This window comes from Panthera onca, chromosome A1 (assembly GCF_046562875.1).
Source record: "Panthera onca isolate mPanOnc1 chromosome A1, mPanOnc1 haplotype 2, whole genome shotgun sequence".
Taxonomy (NCBI): domain Eukaryota; kingdom Metazoa; phylum Chordata; class Mammalia; order Carnivora; family Felidae; genus Panthera; species Panthera onca.
This window is the reverse complement of record NC_138339.1, coordinates 49370339-49395695: the sequence shown is the minus strand read 5'-3', so window position 1 is coordinate 49395695 and position 25357 is coordinate 49370339. Positions and strand designations below refer to the sequence as shown.

Below are 25357 nucleotides of genomic sequence, written 5' to 3'. Positions count from 1 at the left end.
AGAAAGAGGGAGACACAGAATCCAAAGCAGGGTCCAGGCTCTGAGCTGTCAGCACAGAGCCTGATGTGGGGCTCGAACCCACCAACAGTGAGGTCCTGACCTGAGCCAAAGTCAGATGCTCAACTGACTGAGCCACCCAGGTGCCCCTCAGGTACTATTTTAACAAGACTTATTTCACAAGAAATTCCTTTCAATGAGGTATTCGAAGACTCAAAATCATAGCACGCTGTGGTATTTGTTACATATTCAGGACTGTTTCTAGGGAGAAACAATACTTACTATTTGGAAAATGTGTCTGAGGGCTGCTTGATCCTATACCAGTGCTTCTGACACTTGAGCACGGAGGACTCCGTAAAGCACAGATTCCTGGTCCCCACCCCAGAGTTTCTGGTTTTGAAGGTCAGAGGCATGGGGAAGGGTGCGCAGGACCGGAGAGTCTAACAGAAATACTACCAAGTTTATCACACTAACTCTCTCAGCTTAACCTGTCCGCTAGGCCGGGGGAGAACTACAAGTCCCGGCGTGCCCCGCGCGCAGAGGGCGGAAAGTCGGGCACTTCCGCTCCACGCAGCGCCTCTGCCCCCGCGTCTCGACGTGTCACCGGCGGCGCCGCGGCTGTGGCAAGAGAAGGACCTAACTGGGGGAGTTCGAGGCGGCAGGCGGCGGCGGTGACCCCGGCCAGGATCTGCACCGGCGCGGAAGTGTTCCGGGGTCTGTGGGGACCAGGGGAGGGAGCCGGCGGCTCGGCCCGCGCGGGGCACGATGTTGAACATGTGGAAGGTGCGGGAGCTGGTGGACAAAGCGTGAGTATCGGGGGTCAGTTGTGGCCAAGGCCCACGCAGAGGAGAGGAGGAAGGGGGAAGGGGAGCTGGCCCTGCGCCCGGGGCTGCCCGCGTCACGCCCCCCGGCTCGGCCAGTCCCATCATGGCGGCGACCGGCTCTCTCTCCGACCCGGAGCAGGTCCCGACCCGCGAGGGTGAGAAGGGACCCTTCCTCGTTTCAAAACATCCTGTTAGCCCCCTCCTCTCCTGTGCAGGCCTTCCTCACCTTGCTCCTACCCCCATCCCTCTAGGCACAGACCCTTTGGTCAGGGGAGGGGGTGGGGTTGTCCAGAGCTGGGTCACTGCCCTGGTTGGAGGACTGTCTTGGCCCCAGGCTGTGGGGTTTTGCCTCCGGGGCAGCTGGGAAGGCTTGGAGGTGGGGGATGCAATGCACTGACCCTCTGTGTTCTCAGGGTGTGGTGCAGAGACTTAGGCCTGGTCGGGTTGCTTACTAGGTTTCTTTTAATTCCTAATGAACCTGAAGTGTTGGAGTGGGTGGTAGGTGTAACAAGTGGCCATTGTGGTCAGGCTGAAGTTACTCAAGAGGAGATTCATCCTTTGCTTTTCTAACACTAGTGAAAGTAGATCACCACATTACTTACTGTGATTCTTCTTTTCCTCTGTTTCCTTTTCCACTACATTTCATTTTTGGAGGGTCACTTGTTCCATTGGGCTTAGTTAACAAGTCATTAAGAAATTTACCCTGAAAAAGGAAACAACCCGGGTTTATATCCCGTTGATCTGCTTTTAACTTCCCTGACAGGTAAAATGACTAATGCATAGATGATTTCCTATAAGAGTTAGGTTATAACTTTAGTGTCTCACTACACCAGAAAAACCTTAACACTTAACAGACGTAACATTAAGGACTTCTAGGCCAGCAGGAAATAAAGTTTAAGAATTTAACCAGTCCTCTTCCTTTGGCTTCTAGTGATTGTGCAATACGTGTGGTGACAGAAACATTGGTGATACCGACCCAACCTAAAATCAGGAAGTGTTGATGGCAAACTTTTCAGTTTTTCTTGACACCAAAAAAAAAAAAAAAAACCAAAAAAAAAAAAAAACCACACCAAAAACCAAAAAACACAATTTATAGTGGCTTGGATAATCATCAGATGGAACTTAGAATTTGACCATATTTTCCAGTTTGCTGTGCTACCAAGAAGGCAGTAGAGCACCAAAGGGACATGGGTTTTAGAGCCTTCAGAGCTGGGTTCAAGCTCTGTAACCTTGGCAAGTTAAGTAACTTTAGGTGCCCCAGTTTTCTTAGGTGCAGTATGAAAATAATGATAGATACCTGCCTTACAACGTTGTAAAGCTTAAGGACTAAGGACTTTACATATAAAGCTCTTGCCACAGTATATTTAGATCAGTATACTTTGGATGACTGTAGCAGATGTTCTGCATTGAGAGGGAGATAAACATTAAAAGAGAAACTCCATGTTTGAGAAATGGTTTGCTTTAATAATTTTCCTTTATCAGCTGTTCATTTGATCATTAAGTCCTCAGACATTTATTTTGGGTTTGTTTTGCTATTTATATGCCCTTTGCTTCCTAAAGATAAAATCATGGTTCTTTTCCAGATACAGGTTCATTCGTTTTTTATATTTTTAATTTTTTTCCAATGGACACTGTGCATGCCTTATTGGATCATTGGTTGTTTATTAATATGGTGTAAAGACTGGGATACTAGCTTAAATAGCTTTGAAAGTCCAAAAGTCTCTACAAAACTCTTTATTTCTAAGCCAGAGAGCAGCAAAAGAGATCTAAGAGAAACCTTGTTATCTTAGAGAACTAAGTTTGTGGTACTCACAAATTTGCAGAAGCTATATACATTTTTCAGGAGACAGAAATCAAGGCAACGTTCCTGCTGATGTTGTACATTTGCTATTGTTTGTCTTTATCACCCATGTTACTAATCTTCAAGTGTTCAGGTGAAATTTGGCACATAAGTAGTTATCAAGTCATCTAATGGAAGAACTGTTGTTGAAAAAGAACTTCTGTCTTCCTTTTTACTACCCATTTTAAAATGGAGACTTGAACCAAGTTCAGGAACATGTAAGAATTCTGCCACCAAGGACTTTTTAAAGTTTTTGTGGGTGTCTGACACATGATATTAAGATTAGAATGTGAGGTTATTTTACTGAATACTTAGAATTTAATTTTCATCTTTCATTGGCAGGAGAGAAAAAAATTCTTCCCTCAAAATGTAAGCATCTTACAGAACCAGTACCTGTGGCACAGTGTCCAGTTAGATTCTTCACCTTAAAATGCCATAATGGAGGAGAAACCAATCTGTAGAATGGATGCTTTGATTATTAGAGGAATAAGGTATTGAGGGAACTTGGAAATGAAGAAACGATGAAGTGATTAAGGACTGCTCGGAGAGTTTGGATTAATAGAATGAGGTCTTATGTATTAGGAAGGGCACAAGTTAGGGGTTTTAGAGACCTGGGTTCAGATTCTGATACTTCCTTTTAAGCTAGCCATATGTATAATTTTGCAGAGAATCACATAAATATCCAAATGATAGATTCCTTATCAGTAAAATGAGAGGATGAGGGTAGACAAAGGCTGTTTTCAACTTTACTGGCTATTTGGAGACATGAATTTCCATTGCGTGGGCAGGGGGGAGATATGGAACTGGTATTTCATAATGGCACATAGATTTTGGAAAGTCATTCTCCAGCGACAGTTTTGGCTGAAAAAGGATTTTTTTTTTAAAGTGGTAATCAATAATTGTTATATTTAAATGCTTTATGCAGTAAATAAATGCAACCAATGACTCAGGAAAACTAGGGCTTTTATTTAGCATATATCCCTACCCAGTGAGGTTTACTTGAGAAAGAAAAATGTTTTCTTTCAAAATGTGTTCCCTAGAGCTGCAGTTAGATCAAGTATGGTGGCAGTTCCGAAGTATAACGATGTATTTCAGATATTGGCTTTTGAGAGCTTGAAGACATGGAGGGTGAGGAGATACTTTCCACAATTGTTGACCTCCTGGTAGTATTAAATGGCTTGTTTTGCAGAATACTGTGGAACTGAGGAAAAGCAGATAAAGTCATAGGCCAGCCAAAGCTTAGAGTACCAGTTTCCTCCCACTTGTACTCAAGTTGCATGAAAGGCAGCTGTGGCAGGAAGGGATAAGTGGCACCACTCCCACCAACTAGGACTAGCTTGACCATTATCATCGTGTGACCTGCCTTCTTGTAATAAAGTTGGATTCTTTGATATTTTGTTATCCCACACATGGTATAAATTAAAAGTTGCTACAGTTCTGTTCTGTTTTTTCTCCAAACTTTGGGAATGTAGTCAACGTGACAGATAGTGGTAGATCAAAATGGCTACTTATTATTCAAGCCCAGTTAATCCTTCTCTTCCATTGCACAGAGTAGTACTAGTGGTAAATCTATTTCATCGGTGGCCCTTACTCTTTTTATGATAGTGATTCAAATAGTGCTGGCCAGCTGCTATTGGTGGACAACTGCTATTGGTAGTCCTTTCTTATTTTCTTAAGCATAGCTTGCGTTTTCCCTTATAAGTTGATTTTTGTTGGTGTTAACATGCGGTTTTATCCCCTAAATGTTTGTAGAGCTATAGAAACTACTGTTGCCTAGTCTAGACTCCAGAAGGAGAACCTTTTACTTTTTAAGAAAATATTTTATTCAGTTATTTCAACAGATAATACATTTTTTTTTTTTTTTTGGAGTAGTACTGTATTTTCTGAACTTGAAAAGTACAATACAGGTACCCTGCCTTCAAGAAACTTGCCATTACAATTACACTATATTTTGAACTTACTGTCAGTTTTGCTTTTTAGTCACCAGATGGTTTCCCCCTTATTTTCCCTGTCTTCCCAGTAAATCTCTGTTCTGTTTGCTTCTTAGAATTTGAAAGCAGACATGATTGTCAGCTTTTTAGTCTTCCCCTATCAACTTTTTTGGGAACCAATAATAGATCATTGTTATTAGTGAAATAATTAATTATCCGCCCTCTCTTATGGTAAGTGGATATAAGAAGATATTAAGAATTTAATTCCAAAGACAGAAGAGTTTAATTTATCTTCTGCCAATATTTCTGTAGTTTAAATTAGCCAATTTAGTACTACTGTCAAAATGCTTTTAAAAATCACTTAGTTGTCTCTTATGTTTTTCTGTGCCCTGTAGTGTTAGTTTACAAGTAGTTTTTCATTTGTTTACTGATATATCCACTGAAAGTACTTGTGTGTGTGTTTTTTTTTAATTTAATTTTAAGTACCACTTATTTAGTTAATACTTCTAGTTTTTACAGTATGGCTCCACAGTTGAACCTTTTTGTGTGCTCTTAAATTATTTTCTTATTTCATTTTTTTTAAACAAATTAGTTTTTTTTTTTTTTTTTAATTTTTTTTTTTTTTAACGTTTATTTTTGAGACAGAGAGAGACAGAGCATGAACGGGGGAGGGGCAGAGAGAGAGGGAGACACAGAATCGGAAGCAAGCTCCAGGCTCTGAGCCATCAGCCCAGAGCCCGATGCGGGGCTCGAACTCGCGGACCGCGAGATCGTGACCTGAGCTGAAGTAGGACGCTTAACTGACTGAGCCACCCAGGCGCCCCTAAACAAATTAGTTTTTAATGTTTATTTATTTAGAAAGAGAGAAAGTGCCATCAGGGAGGGGCTGAGAGAGAGGGAGAGAGAGAATCCCAAGGAGGCTCCGTGCTGTCAGCACAGACCCCGACATGGGGCTTGATCCCAGGAACCATGAGATCATGACCTGAGCTGAAATCAAGAGTTAGATGCTCAGCCGAGCCACCCAGGCGCCCCTCTTACTTATTTCTAGTGTTTACTTAATTCTTTTAAGAAAAAATAAAGAGTAAAGGCAGCCTTTTTTTTCTTAGTTTTTTTTTTAACGTTTATTTATTTTTGAGAGAGAGAGAAAGAGCGTGCGCAAACAGGGGAGGGTCAGAGAGAGACAAAGACATAGAATCTGAAGCAGGCTCCAGGCTCTAAGGTGTCAGCACAGAGCCTGACGCAGGGCTCAAACCCACAAACTGTGAGATCATGACCTGACCTGAAGTCAGATGTTTAACTGACTAAGCTACCCAAGTGACCCAAGAGTATAGGCAGTTTAAATAACATTTTAATCTTGAAGAAATTTTATTGTTTTATCTTTCATATTAAGATATATCTAGCTGTGAAAAAGTACTTTTTTAGTATTTGTAATAGCTCTTATGTACAAAAAGTTAACTCCTTTTAACCTCAACTGACATTACTTAATATTCTTGGACAATGTATATGAACTGTTTATTCTTTTATGCCTTTCTTTATTGTTTGTTTTTTGAGAGAGAGAGATAGAGAGCGTGTGCGAGCAGGGGAGGGGCAGAGAGAGGGGGAGACACAGAATCCAAAGTAAACTCCGGGCTCTGAGCTGTCAGCACAGAGCCTGATGTGGTGCTCAAACCCTTGAGTTGTGAGATCATGACCTGAACTGAAGTCAGATGCTTAACTGACTGAGCCACCCAGGTGCCCCTCTTTTATGCTTTTTTAAGGTGTCACTTCATGAGCTTTCCTTGTTTGGTCTAATTACATATGTTTATATATATGTTTTTATAGTAATTTGCTAGCAAAACACATTCTTCTGTTATACCTCCAGGTGATATTTAATGGATCTAGGAAGCAGTTTGGTTCAGAGATCAGAACTGAATCGAAATCTGAGGTCTACTATGAAGAAACAGTGGTCTTGGGCATTGGAACAATATCTCTTAAATTTTTCTGTCTGGAAAATGGAGATGATAATTATTTTACAGGGTTCTTGTGAGAATTAAGTTCATGTGAAACACTTAGCATATTACCTGACATAAACTCTTGAAATACCTATTCTTATTATGTAATGCAGAAAATCACTTATAACCTAGAAAAAAACAAAGGAATATAGTGTTTAAAAGAATAAAGAAAATATTGTTGTTAGATTAGATTATTTACAAGTATGTGAGGACTGTGTCTTAATCCATGCATCATTATTTTCAGTGAGCACTCTTTCATAAAACTCTTCACCTGAATGGACATCTTAACCTACATATAGGAAAACTCATATCTCTAATGTGTATGCCATGTGTTGTTTTCACCAAGTCATAAATGCTTTTACTTTAATATTGAAAACATGTTACAGAAGTAGAAGTAATTCTTTAAAAAGATATGTTGAGGAATAAAGTCTTTGGGGAGACATATTGCAATTTCTATCTGCTAATCTTTGTTCAGTTTGTTTTGTATTTTCTAAAGATATTAAAGATAGTACTAATGTAAAACATTCTCCTAAAATGTAAAAAAATTTATTTTTTGAACTTGGCAGTTAATTCTTTTTTTAAGTTTATTTTTTTGAGAGAGAGCATGCATGCAGGGGTCAGGGGTAGGGATTGAGGGTGAAGAGACAGAGAGAGAGGGAGAGAATCCCAAGCAGGCTTCATGCTGTCAGCATGGAGCCCGATGTGGGCCTCGATCTCCTGAACCACAAGATCATAACCTGAGCCGAGACCAAGAGTTGGACACTTAACTGACTGAACCACCCAGACATCCCCTAATTCTTAAAGAAACTGAACAGTATCAAGAAAAAGAACCCTCTAAGTAATCAAATTTGCCATCTCTGACAATAGATGAGCAATATATACGGGGAACGCACATTGCAGAAAGGGCTTTCCGATTATTCAGCCCATTCTCCCAAGTTGGCAAGAAATTATTTTGGCTTACCAGAGTTCTTTAGCCTGAAAATTAAACACAGGTAAAAGAACATAATGTATTCCCGTGTTGGAACTAATTTATAGCTAATTATGATTTGTGGATAAATTTAGCTAATGAATTATTAGTTGGAGTAATTTTGTTAATGCGTAACAATAGGCATGTTTTGTATTTAAGTGAGTTTGCCAATTGTTTTAGAATGTCTTTTGACATGCAAATTTGTTTAGTTTTGAAATTCTTAGGAAAGTATTTAAGTTCTACATAATTCAAATATCAATAATTTTTTTCAATTTCCACATAAATTCACCATTCACCATTATGTGGTAAATGTGTATGCATGCTTTCGAAATGTTTCACTCAAAAATTCTCATTCAGATAGCCTTAAATTTTTAAAATAGCAAAAATATATGCATTGAAAATTCAGTTTCCTGGGTTTTTTTGACTTTTGTTTTCATGTATTTTTAGAAGATCGTTAAAGAACAATGCAAATAAATATACTGAGGATTTTTTTCTATTGATTTTTCTCATATTTGTTCTTCAGCTTAGGGTTGTTGATTAAAACTGTTTTTATTTGCAGCTAAACCACAATGGTTAAGTAACATCCTTAGTTTGATGTGTTTGCCTTATATTTAGAAGTTTGGTACTGAATGGGCTTTTGAAGTGTGGCTCATTTCTCATGAAGCCAAATAAAAATTTTAACCCTGCAGTCTGCTCTCCACACAGCAATGATTGATTCTTGAAAAATACTAAATCAGATCTGTCTCAGCTTTTCAAGTCACTTCTCCTCGATCTGGCTCTCTGCTGCCCCCTCTGGCCCCATCTTCCATTACTCTCTGATTCTCTGTTCACTTTCTGTTTAAAATAGCATGCATCCACCTAAGTCACTCATTTCCACCTCTGCTTCTTTTATTTACATGTATTCTGCTGCTACCTCTAGGATGTGAACTCCTTGAAGGCAGGGACTTCGTCTTGTTTACTGCTGTATTACTAACTCTTAGAACAGTGTATGTTATATAGTAGGTGCTCAATAAATATCTTTGACTATGTTAAGTTTGATAAGCTGATTTATATTACTGAAGAAATCTTCTAAGTCCATGTATTTCTAATAAAAGCTAATAGTTATTTAGTATCTCCCATGTGCCAATAAGAATTATGACAACATTGTTATCATCTTCAATTTATTGATGAGCAAATAGGCCACAGAGAAGTCCAGGAACTTGCTGAAAGTAACACATCTAGAAAATAGAGTCTAGATTTAAATATAGATGTTTACTTTCAGAACATATATTTAACAGTTTTTGCTAACTTTTACAAGACATAGTTATCAAAAAAATATTTTACTATAATAAAGGTGAGTTGCCAGTGTATACTTTATACTAATTAAAAATTACTTGGAAAAATATTCATAATATTTAAAATTTCTGCACCAAATTCATTGAGTGTTTATTCTTTTTTTCCCCCCATATGTACCTGTCATAAAAGAAAAATTTTCTGGACTCTTGATGTACTTTGAATAATGTCTGTATGTTAGATGCCCCTCAACAGAAGGAAAGCAAACAGATGTTTGTGTAGGTGCAAAAGAAAATCTTTAGCTATTGTAATGAAGGTATTCACTACTTAATCCTAAAATTTGTGACATTTATGGGGCGCCTGGGTGGCTCAGTTGGTTGAACATCCAACTTTGACATAGGTCGTGACCTCACAGTTCGTGAGTTTCATCCCTGCATTGGGCTCACTGACTGAGCCTGCTTTGGATCCTCTTTCCCCCACTCTCTCTGCTCCTCCCCTGCTTGTGCTTTCTCTGTCTCAAAGAAAAAAAAAAAAAAAAAAAAAAATATATATATATATATATATATATGTGTGTATATATATATATATATGTATATATATATATTTTTTTAAATGTGACATTTATAAACATTATGTGCTTCAGAATTAGTAGTCCTCTGTAACCAGCTTCCACAACTTATTAAAGTTTCAGATAGTTTTTTGATTGTGGTCTTTGCTGTGCCCTTAGTGCTGTGTCATATTAATCTGTAATTTATGCCCAACTTTTCTCAGTTTTTCTTCAGACTGAGCATTTAGAAATAATTTTTCTTAGTCCATTATATACTTATCCAAGTACTGTATTTTTGGCATAGATTGTTAAGTATTAAAATGTTATGCAGTAACTGAAAATATATTACTGATATCCTTACTAATCTTGGCCATACCTCATAAAGGTCCTTCAATGAGTGCTCATTAAACATCTACTATGAGCCCTGTAGGGTACTATGAGAGACAGACCTTATGGTTCCAGTGGCATGTATGATTCTGTCAAGCAGATGCACTTGAAAAACACATGAAAAGCACATGAACAAGAAATAGAGAGTAATACAAGATGGTATGATATCTGAATTTAGGGTACAGGGTGTAAATATTTTTGAAATTCAGAGAATAAAAAGAACAGGACTGAGCAAAAATTCATGAAAGAGATACATCCTGAGACACTTTTTTTTTAAGTGTTTATTTTTGAGAGAGAGAGAGAGTGTGTGAGCAGGGGAGGAGCAGAGAGAGGGAGACACAGAATCTGAAGCAGGCTCCAGGCTCTGAGTTGTTGGCACAGAACCCAAGGCAGGGCTCCAACCTACTAGCAAGATCATGACCTGAGCCGAAGTCAGACGCTTAACCAACTGAGCCACCCAGGCGCCCCCTGCCCCCGTTTTTTTTTTTTTTTTTTTTTTTTTAAAGCATATTTACCTGAAAGGAAGATGAGGCTGAATAAGGTATCAAACATGAAGTGCAAAATCTGAAACAGGTGAAATAATGATGTAGATTCACTGATAAGAACCTGCACCCAGATGGTTGTGAACATAGGGTGACATCAGTGAATACTCTGAGAAGGTGTCCCATTGCAAAAGGAAGTCCCCTTTCTATTCCAATCAAATAGTCCAAATTAAATAATTTGAAGTATAGATACTTGGGTTTTTTTAGAGCTTGAGGGGGAATAAATTATAAAGGTCTCAAAATTTTGATAGGTTCTAGAAGTAATTTCCTTTATATCAGAAAAGTTGAATCTAGTTTTCAGGATTTGGAAGTACATTTGGATAAATCCATGTTTAATCAATCAAGGATGAAAATGAAAAACTATTAATTTAAATGAAATATCAAAGTATTTGACATCATATGGAGGTAGTTTTATAAACTTATTGTTGAGGTAGGTGCAGGATTTCTCGTTTTAGCATCGTTGATAGGACTTTTTAGTTACATACTTTTGGTTAGTGTTTGATATTTGGCAGTGTTTCTGAACTTAATCAGATAGAAAAAAAAAAATCTGTTAGTTATGTAATCACACTGTAAATATCAAGCATTTGTGTCTACAAAGATGTAATTTTCACATGTTGTCCCAGTGCAGAATATCTCATCAGTTTATCATTCTGTCAGAAGAGTTTTATGCTTTTTCTTTTTTTTAAGGTTAACTAATTTCAGTACTTCCTTTTAGATTTTTTCCCTGAAGGAGTTAGGCAATATGTTTAATAAAATTATCTTAATAGGGTATTTTAAGCAGAAGTAGGGTGCCACATATTTGAAAAAATAAATGGTCTTGAGTGTGCCCAAGTTGAGCAGATTGCTTTGGATTTCAATTTTATTTATTTATTTAAAAAATTCTTTTAATGTTTATTTATTTTTGAGAGAGAATGAGCAGGGGAGGAGCAGAGAGAGAGAGGGAGACCTAGAATCCGAAGCAGGCTCCAGGCTCCGAGTTGTCAGCACAGAGCCCGACTCAGGGCCCAAACCCACGAACCATGAGATCATGATACGAAGTGAAGTTGGACACTTAACCGACTGAGTCACGCAGGTGCCCCTCAATTTTATTTTTAAATGAGTGGTGGAAGGGGTATTGAAGGGGAGACCTGATAAATTAAGAGATTTTGTCCACTTCTGCTGTATAAAACAGGATAAGGTCAACTTTCCAGGACTGTTAAGAGAATTAAATGAGTTAATGTATTGTGGAAATGTTACCAGTGAGTTCTCAATACATTCTTGTTTATTGCTTTCATTTTGTTTATTTAGTTTTGTCATTGTAAGACAGCTTTAAAAAGTGATAACCCAAAATTAAAAGATAGAGATGAACAAAGACTGTTCTATTAGAATTAAGTAGAGTAACAATTCGTTAGATTAGTTCCAGTTAATAGAAATTTAGAAGTTGGCAGAAATTTTTTAATAAACTTTTAAACCCCTTTAACAGTAAAATTTTACCATTAAAAGTATTTTAGTGGCTATTCTATCCATACCTGTAAAAAGTTAGAACACAAATAAAATTCTTAACACTATACTTATTTTTAAATACCTTAGATATTTGATCCGTTTGTGAAACCATATGATAGCTCCTGACAAGAAAAAGATCACATTGTCCTTTCTTTATAAAAAATTTTTTTGATTTACTAACTAACTTGTGTAAGAGGCCTTAAACAACTGTCATCAATAGGGAAAGATTTGTTTCACCATTAACACACAAAACAATGCAAGTCTAAAGCTTCCTTAAATAGAGTAGGAGTGGTTTTGGTTGTTGAATAGGAATAATATTCCATACTTAAAAAAAAAAAAAAAAAGGACCTTGAGAGATTAGGCTTTTAAATTTTATTACCTTGGAAGCTTAGATTTTTAAAATTCATTAGAAATTGCACTTGAGGAACTTGTACCTGAATTGATAATGTGTACCACAGGATATACAATTGAATTTGTAATCACTGGTATTTCCACAACTTTCCAATAAACATTTTATGCTAAATATTTGACTAAAAGTTTTTCTAGCAAGTGGGAATGGGCGTCCTAGTTATTTAGAGTCATGAATATTCTATCACTATTGTATCTAAATATAACATTTTGCTAGCTTTTATTAACTTGCCATTAAATATGGTAATAGGTTACTGTGATACGTGGAAACTTTGGAATTAGAACAGTCCTGAGAGTTTCATTGAGGGTGATTTTGTCCTATTTATTAGTTGAGTAAAATGTTTCACTGTGAGGATTTTTTACTCATATCAATATTTAAGACTGCTTGACATGCTAACATGGTTTAGCACAGGAGATGTGGTGTTTGGTTTACCTAAAGAATAAAATTTGTGTAAGTTATATTACTAATTGTTCCTTCACTATAACTTAAATATAAAATGACATTAATTATAAAGATCTGGTAAGCCTTGGGGCGCCTGGGTGGCTCGGTCGGTTAAGCGTCCAACTTCGGCTCAGGTCATGATCTCACGGTCCGTGGGTTCGAGCCCCGCGTCGGGCTCTGTGCTGACAGCTCAGAGCCTGGAGCCTGCTTCAGATCCTGTGTCTCCCTCTTTCTGTGACCCTCCCCCGTTCATGCTCTGTCTCTCTCTGTCTCAAAAATAAATAAATGTTAAAAAAAAAAATTTTTTTTAAAAAAGATCTGGTAAGCCTCAATTTCATTATGTGTTTTAACTCTGATGAACTTTAACAATTAAACTTAATGCATTTTGTATCTAACAGCATAATGGACACTCTGTATCTAAACTCTTTGATGCTTTAATGGAAGAGTGATTGGGCTTGAGAAAGCTAGTTCTTGCCTAGTTCAAGGCTGAAATATATGATCTCCAAATTGTAGAATCAAGAAAATGATAGCTCAAAATGAAAAGGAAATAAGCCCAACCAATGATTTTCATGAAGTTTGACTTCGTTCCAAGTTATGTATGTTACCTAGAGAGATAAATTAAAAAAAAAAAAAAAATGATTGAGGTAAGAGTCACACAACATTAACCATTTTAAAATGCTGAATTCAGTGGCATTTAGTATATTCACAATATTGTGCAATTAGGCAGGTTTTTAAATAAACTTTTATTCTGAAATTTAAATTTTAACAATAGTAAGGAAAACACCTGTATATCGTTTACCCACATTCACCAGTTTTTAAGATTTTGCCATATTTGCTCGACATTCGCTCTTCCTCTTCCACTCTGCATGCGCATGCACATGCACACACACACTCACTCACTCACACACACACTTTCCTGATCCATTTAAAAGTAGGTTACATGCCCCCTTTGCCTCCAGAGTTCAGTGTGCATTTCCTAAGAACAAAGATGATTCTCTCACATGGCCATAGTATGGATATTAGATTCAGAAAACTTAACATTGAAACAGTAATTTTATCTCTTTGTAGTCCATATTCTAACTGTGTCAGTTGTCTCATTCCAGTGCACAGTTCTGTCCAGAATCATGTATTTAATTGTCATGACTCTTTAAGTCTCCTTTAACGAAGAGTTCTTTAATCTTTCTTTGCCTTTCATGATATTGGTATTTTTGAACATAATAGGCCAGTTATTTTATAGAATATTCCTCAATTTAAGGTTAGCTGGTGTTTCCTCAGGTATGTATTCTGAGCTGGGATATTACATTAAGTAATAACATGTCCTTTTCAGGAGGAAAACAAGGTGTGTATGCTCTTTTAATTTTGAGCACTCAGTTAAAGGTGTTGTCTGGTTTCTCCATTATGTAGTTGTTTTTCTCGTTGCAACTAATAAATAGTCTGTGGGGAGATACTTTAAGATCTCTCCTCATCAAACTCCATCCCCCCCCCCCCCCCCCATTTAGCATCTACTGATGCTTCTTCCTTGATGTGATAGTTACAAATGATGACTCCTCCCTCTTCAACCACCTTCCCCCACGATCCATCCTTCAATATATAATTACCAGTTTACTGTAAGGAAGAGCTCTCATTTTCCCCCCTCTGTATATCCCTCCTTTGTGGATTTTCATTTTATTCAGTGCCTTGTAATCCCTACTGTCCTTATTTATTTCAGTACTCAAATTGTCACAGATTTGGTCAACAGGAGCCTTGTAAAGTTGGCTTATGTCCTTTTGCCACTTTTCTTTTTTTAAGCATTTTCTCACTTTCTGGCAAAAGATGTGTGAACCTTTTTCTGTACTTTTACTCCCTCATCCATGGAATGAGCCATTTCTCCAAGGACCCTTGGTTTTGATTACTTTTAGTGGTGAGGCAGATTTTTAGAATGAAGATTATATCGTAGATTATATAGAGAGATTTTTGTTGTAATTAAGATGTTGCTAGAATTTCTTAGTATGTAGAAACACCTATAGTACAAAGAGTTGGCACATGGGACAAAGAGGTTTTTTGAAGTGTGGTGGTGATTTTCTTTTGGATAATTAAGGTTTTATTTTCAAATTGTGAAACTTTAACGGAATTGCTGTTCTCTCCATGCTTTTCCCACTTACAGCAATGTAATTTGCTTTCCATAAATCAATGAAGTATGAAAAGACAAAAATCGCAGCATGTGCTTTACAAGTGTATATATTGTAGATAATCTGATTATGTCAATAAAATGCTCCCGTAGAATGTATTCTTCCAGTGGTATTCCCTGTTACAGCCATCTACCTGTAATTCATATACTTCTCTCCTGTGATAACTTGTTTGGATTTTGAATTGTTTATGCTAGCTGCTGATTACTGAGTAATTTAAGTCTCAATTATGGCAGCACTATCCTAATTAGAATGCTGGATGTTGGCACTTAATTTAGCAAACAAGTGTAAAATGTCTGTGTGACATTTGTAGAAATAAGTATTGAGGATTAATTTTCTGTAGATAATCTTAGGATGTATATCTTAAGTATAGACTTATGCTTACTTTATCTGCAAACCAAATACATAACTCATTTGGAATATGAAATCCTTTTGACTTAAATTGGAAAAAAATGGCTATAGTTGAAAGTGGCGTTTTTCCAACAATTACAAAAAACATTGTGTGTGTGAAGAAGCAGCAAAATTACACAATTTTAAATAATTAAATACAAGTAATTGGCACATTGAGAGTAGAAGAGTTTGAGAAAATTAATGGAGATGCAACATTGGTGTTTGATTTCAACATAGGTAGTATCCCTTTGGCCATGTTGGAATTTATGAGGAGTAATTTGAAAATAACATACACACATTCCTTTTAGACTGATAACATTTTTTCAGATAGGGGTGTTTTTTGTTTTTTTTTTTTTTATAATGTATGATAGTAATCATCTTTTAGTGAATGAATTAAAATGTATTCTTAATGTTTATATAATCTCTGATAAAAAGACTGAAATTATAGGCATGCTTCTCATGTGAGATGGCCAAATGACAGAGGATGAGGTGTTGTACTAAGGATTGCAGGAAGCCACAGGATGACCTAGTTTATTTTTTTCACGAATATTTATTGATTATTTGGAACTCTTTAAGATACTCGAAGTGTAGTTATAAACAAGTTTTGGTGGGGAGAGACAAATAAAAACAAATAAATAAAATAATTACATTTTTTAAGTGTTATGAAGGAAAGGGGCTGAAGTAGAATGATGAATGGGAGGGACTGTGTTAAGTAGGATTGGAGAAGGAGACCTTTCTGAGGACATGGCATTTATGTTAAGACTTAAAAGATTTTAAAGTATAGCACAGAGAGTAAAGGAAAGTATCCCAGAGAGAAGATGCTGTGGAGCAAGCAAAGTGGAGAAAGAGCTGGTGAGAAAGAGAACAGTGTGGCAAGAACATGGAAGAAGGTAGTCTCAGGGAATGTTTGGCCATTGCATGGAATTTGGATTTATTATAATAAAAAGCTGGTGAGGAATTTCGATAAGCAAGAACATGAAATGATTCCACTTATGTAGCTACTCTTGGTGCCGAGTTGGATAACGGATCAGAGGGGGACAAGTAGAAAGAGGCAGTGGTTAAAATTGTGATTTTATCATAAGAGGTTAGGATCAGAATCTCTGAACTTCATTTGTGGATTCAGACTACCTAGGTTGAAATCCTAAGCATACCACATTTATCTCTGGATTCATACTACCTGTGTTGAAATCCTAAGCATACCGCTTAATAGTTGTATTAAGCAAGATACTTAACCTCTTTGTGCCTCGGTTTCCTTATCTGTGAATGGGAATGGTGATGTTAACTGCCTCATAAAGTTGATAGATCAGATGAATTGTTTGTAAAGGGCTTAGGACCTTGCCTGGGCCATAGAGTTAGGTAAGGCCTAACTCTTTTGCACAGCTCTTCTTTAGTAACAGATTGTGCAAAGCGAAGACATGGTTCCAGTATGTACCAGTTTCAGTTAACAGGGCGCCATGCAAAATGAGGGCTGTTTATATGAGAACTACAGCATCTGTAGTCACCCTTTATGACTCCTAAATCGATAGTTGACACTGAGCATAAGTAAGAGATTTAAAGTTTTTGAAGTATTTTTTTAGCCTTTGATTTCAATGTTTTAGCTCTACACATGTTTCTGTGGACATAGAATTCTGCCAACATGTCTTAACATTTTAAGTCTTTGCTAGGGGTTACTAAATTAACTTTAGGGGATATAGCAAATTAACAAGTCTTTATGGCCATGCCTTCAGAAGACCTGAGATTGAAACTTTATTCCAGGATAGCCTCATTTCTTTTCTTGTCTTTTTTTTTTAAGTAGGCTCCACACCCAATATGTGGCTTGAACTCACGACTCTTGAGATCCAGTCGCAAGCTCTACTGACTGAGACAGCCAGGTGCCCCACCATGATGGCCTTTTTAAAAATTTTTTGAGAAAGTGATATTTCTCACGTCATTCTCTTTGTATATTTGTTGGTCAGAGATTGTTTATTTTAGCCCCCTCTATTCGTATCTTAATCTCCGTTTGTTTGTTTGTTTGTTTTTTGTTTTTGTCTTTGTCTTCCATCACCCTCTCTCTTACCAAGAGATTATAGATTTCATTTGTGTATTCACTGGTCAGTTATTAAATACCCATTTTATATGAGACATTCATGGTTAGGTACTAAGAGGGGAATAAAAATGCATAGTATATGCTATAGTCAGTTCTTGTTATTTGAGGTGCATAGGTTCTACAGAGTCACCACAAAAACTGAATTAGCAAATGCCGAACCATTGTTCCCAGGTTAGATTCCTCTGGGCCTCTAGTCACATTTCATCATCCAGTCAGTGCATAACCATGTTTTGTGTCTGTTTCTGTATGAAGATGTCTCAATATACATACTGTTTTCAGTGACACTGAGCTCAGGGCCCAACAACATGTTACAAAGCTTATCTGACAGGTATTTTTTCTGTAAGGCATATTACAGCATACTTACACATAGAAACTCTAGACAGCACTTCAGCACCAGGCTTAGAGATCATTAAACAGCGATATCACCAAAAAAAAGCACAAAGATGTGAAAAATAATGGCATTGCATAAACCAGGGAACAGACACTTGTTTATGGCATGAGAACTAAAGGCAGAACATCGCCTTTTGGCCTCACCTGAGAATGTGCCCAACAGATGAGTCAAATCTTTCACTGCTCTGCACATATTCACAAATGACCATGAAAGTGCTGTGAATATTGATTTTAGTCTTACAAAATTTTAGTAATGCTAAAATTTTAGTAGTGCTCATTTTAGTGAGCACATTCACAAATATAGAATCCTCAAATAAGGAAGATCAACTATACTTGTTTTTTAAAAACTTACAATGTTTTAAGGGGGAATTAAGATATGTTCATACATAGCTATTACATAGGGTATAATATAATTCATAAAAGTTATAAATGTAATGTTTATTTTACCATAGGAAGGGGAGGTTATGGGTTGGCAGGAATCAGGAGGACTTTACTTTTGCATCTTTGTTAAAAACTAGGTTTGAGTTTTACTGAAAGGAGATAATTCTGGGAGTGAACACTTACTGAGGTAAGAAAGGGCGTGTTTAAATTTCAGTTGTTATCCCATAAAGGAAATAAAACAGAAGCAGTGGGAAGAAAGGCTAGGCAGGTAGATTGAGGCCAGATCAGGTAGGTCCTGAACACCAGAACTTTTTGAGTCAAAGGGAAGAAGCTATTTAACCTATTTGCTCAATAACTTAATAAATATTATGGAACATCTGCTATCACCAAGTCTGTTACAGGCACTGGGGATCTTTGAAGTGAGAGACAGGGGTGCCTGGCTGGCTCAGTCAGTTAAGTGTCTGACTCTTGATTTCGGCTCAGATTATGATCTCACAGTTTGTGAGATCGAGCTCCACGTCAGGCTCTGTGTTGACAACACAAGACTGCTTGGGATACTGTCTGTTTCTTTCTTTCTTTCTTTCTTTCTTTCTCTCTCTCTTTCTTTCTTTCTTTCTTTCTTTCTTTCTTTCCCTCCCTCCCTCTCTCCCTCCCTCTCTCTCTCCCCTTCTCTCTCCCTCTCTGCCCCTCTGCTGCTCATGCTGTCTCTCTCTCAAAATAAATAAACTAAAAATTAAAAATAAAGTTAGAGACAACTTGTGTCCTTTGGATGTTTTCAGTCCAGAGGGGGAGACAAGAAAACAAATGTGCCTGTTATAGTACACTAGTTTTAGTTTTAGTTCAAGATAAAGAGCAGGGTGCTATGAAGAGCATATAGGCAGATCCCCAGAGTTAAAGGAAGGTTTCTTGGAGGAAGTGGCATTTAAACTAAACCCTGATGATAAGGTGAAGTGAGGCCAGTGACAGGGCTGAGTGGGTAGAGGACTTACAGACAGGAAACAATTCATGCAAAGGCCTTGAGGTGAGAATGATGGTGATGGGACTGAAAGAATAAATTGATATCCCACATGAAAGACTTTTTGTCATGTTAAGGAGTTTGGACTTCATCTTGAAGGCTTCCAACGGAAGCCTTTGTTGGATTTAAAAAATGGGGGCTCAGTTACATAGGATTTGTATTTCAGCAAGAGTTCACTTTGGCTCTGGTCTGGTGGGAGATAGAGGAAAAGCAGAGACACTAGTTATAAGATTGTTGGCAATAATCTGGGTGGGAAATGGTCGTGACCCTGCACTGAGGTAGTGGCACCGTGGGTAGGGAGAAGTAGATGGACATATTAGAGACACTTAGGAACCACCGTAGGTAGAAAAGTCCAGGAAAATGGATTTAATGCTGAATAGGAGGGGAGGGAAGTAATGAATTATGATGTTGAAGCCGTAACTCTGGATGGTACTGTCCACTGATAACACAAAGAGGAAAATACTTGGGGAAGGTGGTGATGAATTTGTGGTGGACCACATGGCCAACGGTAAATATATTAGGAAGCTGAATCTAGTCAACGGTTTGAAGGATAAGTGGAGAACACACCCCAAATGGAGACATTGTTAAATGGCTATTGTTGGAGCCTAGACTAGAGAGATGAGTGCTTTGTATTTTTAATGCAGCACAAACAGGTCTTGGAAATTAATGGGAAGCAGGCACTGAGGGAAAAGGCTCCCAAAGATGACTCCAAACACCCAGCACCTGCATGCAGCCTGCCTGGCCTTACCATGTACCCTGCAGATCATGTTTCACCCTGAGAAATCGTGAAGCTGCCTGAATGTTGCTCCTTCTCAAGTACATGAAAACTAATAATTTTATTGTTAAAAAGCATCTCTAATCTGGAAGAAGAAGAATTTTATCACCCCTTGGGACTTAATAAAGCTAATCTCATTTTGAGTATCTCATATACGTGTTTCATTGATCCTTGTGAAAAATGTTATCCCTGCATCGGGAGGGCCAGAAAAACAGCAGTAAGTGTGAGAGTTAGGGACTGTGAGAAGAGCCAATTCCTCTCTTTTCTTGAGCTCTTTGTGCTGTTTCTGTTCATTCAGTGATGTGTTATAAAATGTAAAATAAGTAAAACGTGCAAGAAAAAAGGAAAGACATTATTAAATGAGGATTGAGAACTTAAAGCTAAAAATAGAGAACTTTGAAGAGGTTGGAATAAAGTTTAAAAGTTTTTAAAAACTCAGTGGAAAAAAGGGGCCCAAAAAGTAATACTGATGAGACTTAAAATAAACAAGATAGGAAACTGAAATCAACAGTAAAGATCAATCAAGGTTTTTTTTTTTTAATAGGTTAAAAATAAGTGAGATGTAAAGCAAGATAAAAGGCCTAAAACCAGCCATCAGCTAAGAATTTAAAAACATAAAAGGTTAAAAGGAAAAGCTATCCATTAAAAAAGAATAAGAAATAACAGATACTAAAAACAAGAGTGGTAAGATGAAAGGTATAGACATTTTTGTGAGTCTAATATGAAGGGAAGTTTTAAAAAATAGGGTAAAAACCCCAAAGTGGGTTTTTTGGAACACTTAGAAAATGCTCCAGGGAGAAGGAATGTTATCACCAAAATTTTAGCCATGTTTAATATGATCCCCTCTTTGAGATTCTCAAAGCATGTTAGAATATAGTCTCTGAGAAGTGCTGTAGTAATAAAATTGCCTTAGTTTTACATAACATCTCCAAAATCTTACCATGTTTCACAAAATACTAGAGTACTGTTTTAGAAGAAAGTAAAAATGGAAATCTTAAAAATTACAGAGATAGAGGATAAAGAAAAAATCAGCTGGAAGTAGAAAATAGAATTGGGTTGGGGCTAGCATTCCTACGGAATAGTCTCCAACACTGTTTTGCAGCTAGCCAAGAGAAGAAGGCAACTTGACACCCTTACCTCTGGTCCTTTATCCAAAGCGGGTCTTCAGAAAGCTTTTATCTGTGCAGATAGGGCACTGATATAACATAAAGAGGCTGCTGAGCCAAGAGAGTGGAAACTGATCCTCAGCAGAATTAAATCAGCTCAGCCATGGGACACTGCCCTAACAAGTGAAGAGAAGTTTTATACACAAGTGCTGTTTTTCTTTTCTTTAAAAGTGATCGATTTTTTTTCATCATATAAATAAAATTGTAAACTAATGTGTCTCCGTCCACATACAGTTTTTCACGTTTTTTTTTTCCTTCTAGATTTTGTCCACATGTACATGTGTTTTTATATAGTTGATAGTAGTTACTGTTCATCAGATTTGTGTTGTGGGAGCTGTTTTTCTATGGCAGTGAAAGGAAAAGAATTTTCTAGTGTGTACCCTCTGCCTGTTTGATTGCTATATTGTCCCATGTACCATTGCTGCCACGTTTTAGAAACAACTTATCTCACTTTCCTGAATCACATAACAAATACCTTCTTTTGCCAGCCATAGAACATCCCTTCCCCAAATCTTAATTGGCACCAGAAAATTTCTCTGGAAAAAAAATAACTCTTTAGCATCATGGGACTAGCCAGTGGTTGGGACAGCTTTTTTTAAGCTTGTCATCTGCTACCCAGCTCATGGTAGCAGCAGCACCTATGCTAGAGGGAAAGTAGAAGGGTTTCTACATAAACCATCAAGATCCATGAACATCCAGACATTTCTTCGTTTAATGATTTGTGCTCTTGCAAAGGAAGCAGGATATAGAAACCAGGTATTGTGGCCCTTCTAAAATGCTTTCTTCAGACAGCCACCTCATGGAATGAATTATATGACCTTATTTTGGGCATTTTGAAAGCTCAGAATTCTGCAGTTTCTGATAATGCTAGATAATTTCCCTTCTTATAATAGCTTAAAAGTCTTTGTTTTTGCTTTAATTTTGCTTTGGGATGTGCAACTCCATCAGTAGATGTGAATGAGTTTAGTGAATCCAAAAAAAGGGACTTTTTACTTATTTGATCAGATGATGTCAGGTTACCACTAAAAAATGAATTGCTACTTTATGTAAAATAAAACTGTAGCTCAAGATTAGTAACAGTAAACTTCAAAATAAAAACTCTGTTAAGCATAAAATAGTTGTTCTCTGCCAGGGCTTGCATTAATAGTATTACTACTGTAATATTATATTATTAGTATTATTAGTGTTAATAATTTCTTAGTAATACTCATTTCCAGGTCTTTGGCCACTTCTTAATAATAGTTGTTTTTGCCTTGCCTATATACTTAACATTTTCAAGATCTTCATTTCAGTATCTATGCTTTGGGTCAGATAGGCTGCTAGTTACCATGACTGTAAAGTTCTGCAACAATGAATGAGATGTAAGTAATAAGAATTAGTTTACTCTAAGGGACCATATAAAGAATATCTTCAAACTAAAAATAAATACTGGCAGAAAAATGACCATGTGTGCTAAATGGTACCCTTAACCATTTCATTTAATCTCTATTATACATAGGAACTGTCTTTCAGATGAGGAAACTTGAGACACAGAGTGGTTGATTTGTCCAGGAGTCCACGACAAAATTCAGGCCATATTAATCTCTAATTATTGGTCAATTAATGTACATATTACTTTGCTTTCCTACAAAATAGCCATAAAAGATGAAGCAGATTATGAAAATACATAAATTTGCAGTAGTTTCCTTTAGGGTGGGCTTGTGTTTGGAACAGTTCCTAGAGCCCAGGCCCATTTTAAATGTTTGGAAATGGGTTGCTATCAAACAGGTTATTTTATTTCGTATTGCTAACCACTGAAGTTGTAAGGAAGGGGAAATAATTTTATAGTTTCTTCCTCCCACAGGTCATAATTTAGTTGTGGACATCAGGATGTTTTTCTTGGCTTATCTCATTCATGTAATTTTTTTTGCACATCTGTTACATAAATTACTAAAACTCTTTCCTTGAAAAATTGCCAGTTTAAGTCACACTTAATAGTGATCAAGAGGTCGGTAACTTTTGGAAAAAAGAATTCAATGACAGACTTCAAGGGGCAGAAATCCAACTACCATCCTGGTTTAAGTATTTTTTGTTTTGGATCAATTCCTTAATTTTTTGAGTCATTGGAATAATTATGTGTGGCTTCTAATCTTTCCCTGAAGACTTTATATTGGACTATAAACATTTAACATATAAACTTTTATATAGAAAAGTATTTTAGTCATTGCTTCCATAAGTTTGTATCATTTAGTGATCAATTTATGTATACATTCTAATCTGGCACATAGTTTGCCATGAGAAACTAAACTTGGAGTATTGACTTCTTTAAGGCTTACCGATTTTATGTAACCTTTCCTAACCCTGAATTCTACATAAACTGCAAAATAATGATTTTCTGTGGGTTTTTTTTTGTTTTTTGGAAAAAAGTTCATAAGACATTACTTCTGCTAGTTGCATTTTAGAACAGCTTTATTATACTTAAGTGATAAACATATCAGTTGTTAGAAATCTCAGATATTTTAGATGTAAGTTGTTAGTTTGGGCTCATGTAAACTGATATTGAATCAGTACTGGAAATTTTCCTGGAATGTTAGGTAAACTCTTCCTTAAGCAAGGGACCAACTATTTATTTAACGCACAATTTGAAATTATATGGATTTGGAATGCTAGGTTTTAAGCTTGAAATCTTTAGATAATGATATCATTTGGAGTACTAATAATCTGTAATGGGTATATTTAGAGATTAGAAAATATGTGATAAATCGGTTAATGTCAGTTACTGATAAAAGTTCTTAAATATTTTTTTGTATTACATTTCCTACTGTGTAACCATCCTCCTTTCTAAAATGTAGTAGATTTTTGTTCAGTTTTGACTTTGTAAAACAGATCTAGATTTGTTAACAGGAAATAATGTACAATTTTATTATGATCCAAATCTTACTTGCAGCTGTGGGGACAAGTCACTTAGCCAAGCCTTTCATTGGCATCCACTGGGCAGCTCGGCTTTGTTATGTTACAGCTCTGGGGCTGTTGTAACTTAATTTCTTTGTGAACAACAAATCAAGAAAGCCAACCTCCAGTACTGGTAGTGAATGTGGCAGAGCCTGAGAAAATTATTATTAACAGAAAATAGTAGCTTTACAAAGGGTATTTAGAGAAGAACACATTGGGTTTGGTAGTACCTTGGATTAATGACACAATCCAATTATACAGAATCAATAAAAAAAAAAATTATGAAAAGTGTTCTGCCATGCATAAGTTTCCTACCTAAGAAAGAAAACTTGATGAATCTAACTATTTTTACCATGTGTTGGGGAAGTATAATAAGTACAGGATACTTTAAAGTCTTGATCGAATCTGGGAGATTGTCAGGAGTCTGTACAACCATTTTTGTCTTTGTAATTTTTAAGATAAAGGTTTTCTGTTAATCGTTCATGAATGTTAGAAGTTTATTCTTAGTCATTTCTACGTGCAGAATATGTTCAGTGTTTAATTTGTTCCCCATTGTCCTCTGCAAAAAAACTGAAAATATACTTTCTGAAAACATCAGGGGTGGTTAAATTTTGGACTCCCAATTCTCCATCCCCATGGACTAAACTATTACTGGAATTGAAGGCCAACATCAATCAGAATGGATCAAAGAATTTGTTAGTAGTATGGGGGAAGAATAGCTTTTGCCTTAGAAAAGAGTAGATACACCTTAATTTTGTTACATCTTAAAACAATTAGAATTTCAGTTAGAGTTACATCAGCTAGAGGTGCTTTTCTCTTGTCATATGTGGGGAATGAACAACTGAATTGGTGTTTTTGAACGTTAATACATTTTCTGTGGTTTTCATGTCGTAAGCAGGCAGCTTGTGTTTGGACTTCAGCAGTTTTTCTGTCTGTACTGTTTTTAAAATGTTTTAGGTATCCGGTTATAGTATCTAACTTGATCTTTGAGTATCCAGAATATTCTAAAAGTAGAAGCTTTAAAAAGAACTATGGGAGTCCCCTCCTGCCTCAGTAAAACCTGGCAGTAAACTGTTCTTTAATATTTATTTGGTGTTAATTTTTTTTTACTGTGATAGCTAAAGCATGAAGTATAGTATTTCAGTGCAAATTCTTGATGGTTATTTTAAAAAGCAGAAAGTCTCATGTTTCAGCATTTAGTATTTTAATGTTCCCTCTTGAAAAGTAAAGAGGAAAACAGAAAATACATAATCCAGCATAGTCCTCTGTGTAAATAGGTGAAGTCATAAATAATATGCACATGAGCATCCCACATATTTATGATATAAATAGATTGAAATAGGGTATATGTTTTTTAAATAACCAGGTTATTCTTCTGAAGTCTTGTTACTACAGAAGAATGGATAAGAGAGCCTGAGATTTTAGAGG

The 25357-nt window shown here is 36.6% G+C and overlaps 1 protein-coding gene across 2 annotated transcripts in view; it reads left to right on the top strand.

The window, feature by feature from the left end:
- The first annotated feature begins 575 nt into the window (after positions 1 to 575).
- Positions 576 to 25357, top strand: part of CLINT1 (clathrin interactor 1) — a 58784-nt gene continuing 34002 nt past the window's right edge. For both annotated transcript variants that reach the window (XM_078446405.2, XM_078446404.2), the window contains exon 1: positions 576 to 803. In XM_078446405.2, coding sequence (XP_078302531.1) covers positions 763 to 803 — 41 coding nt within the window. In that variant the 5' untranslated portion in view covers positions 576 to 762. The remainder of the gene's footprint in view (positions 804 to 25357) is intronic.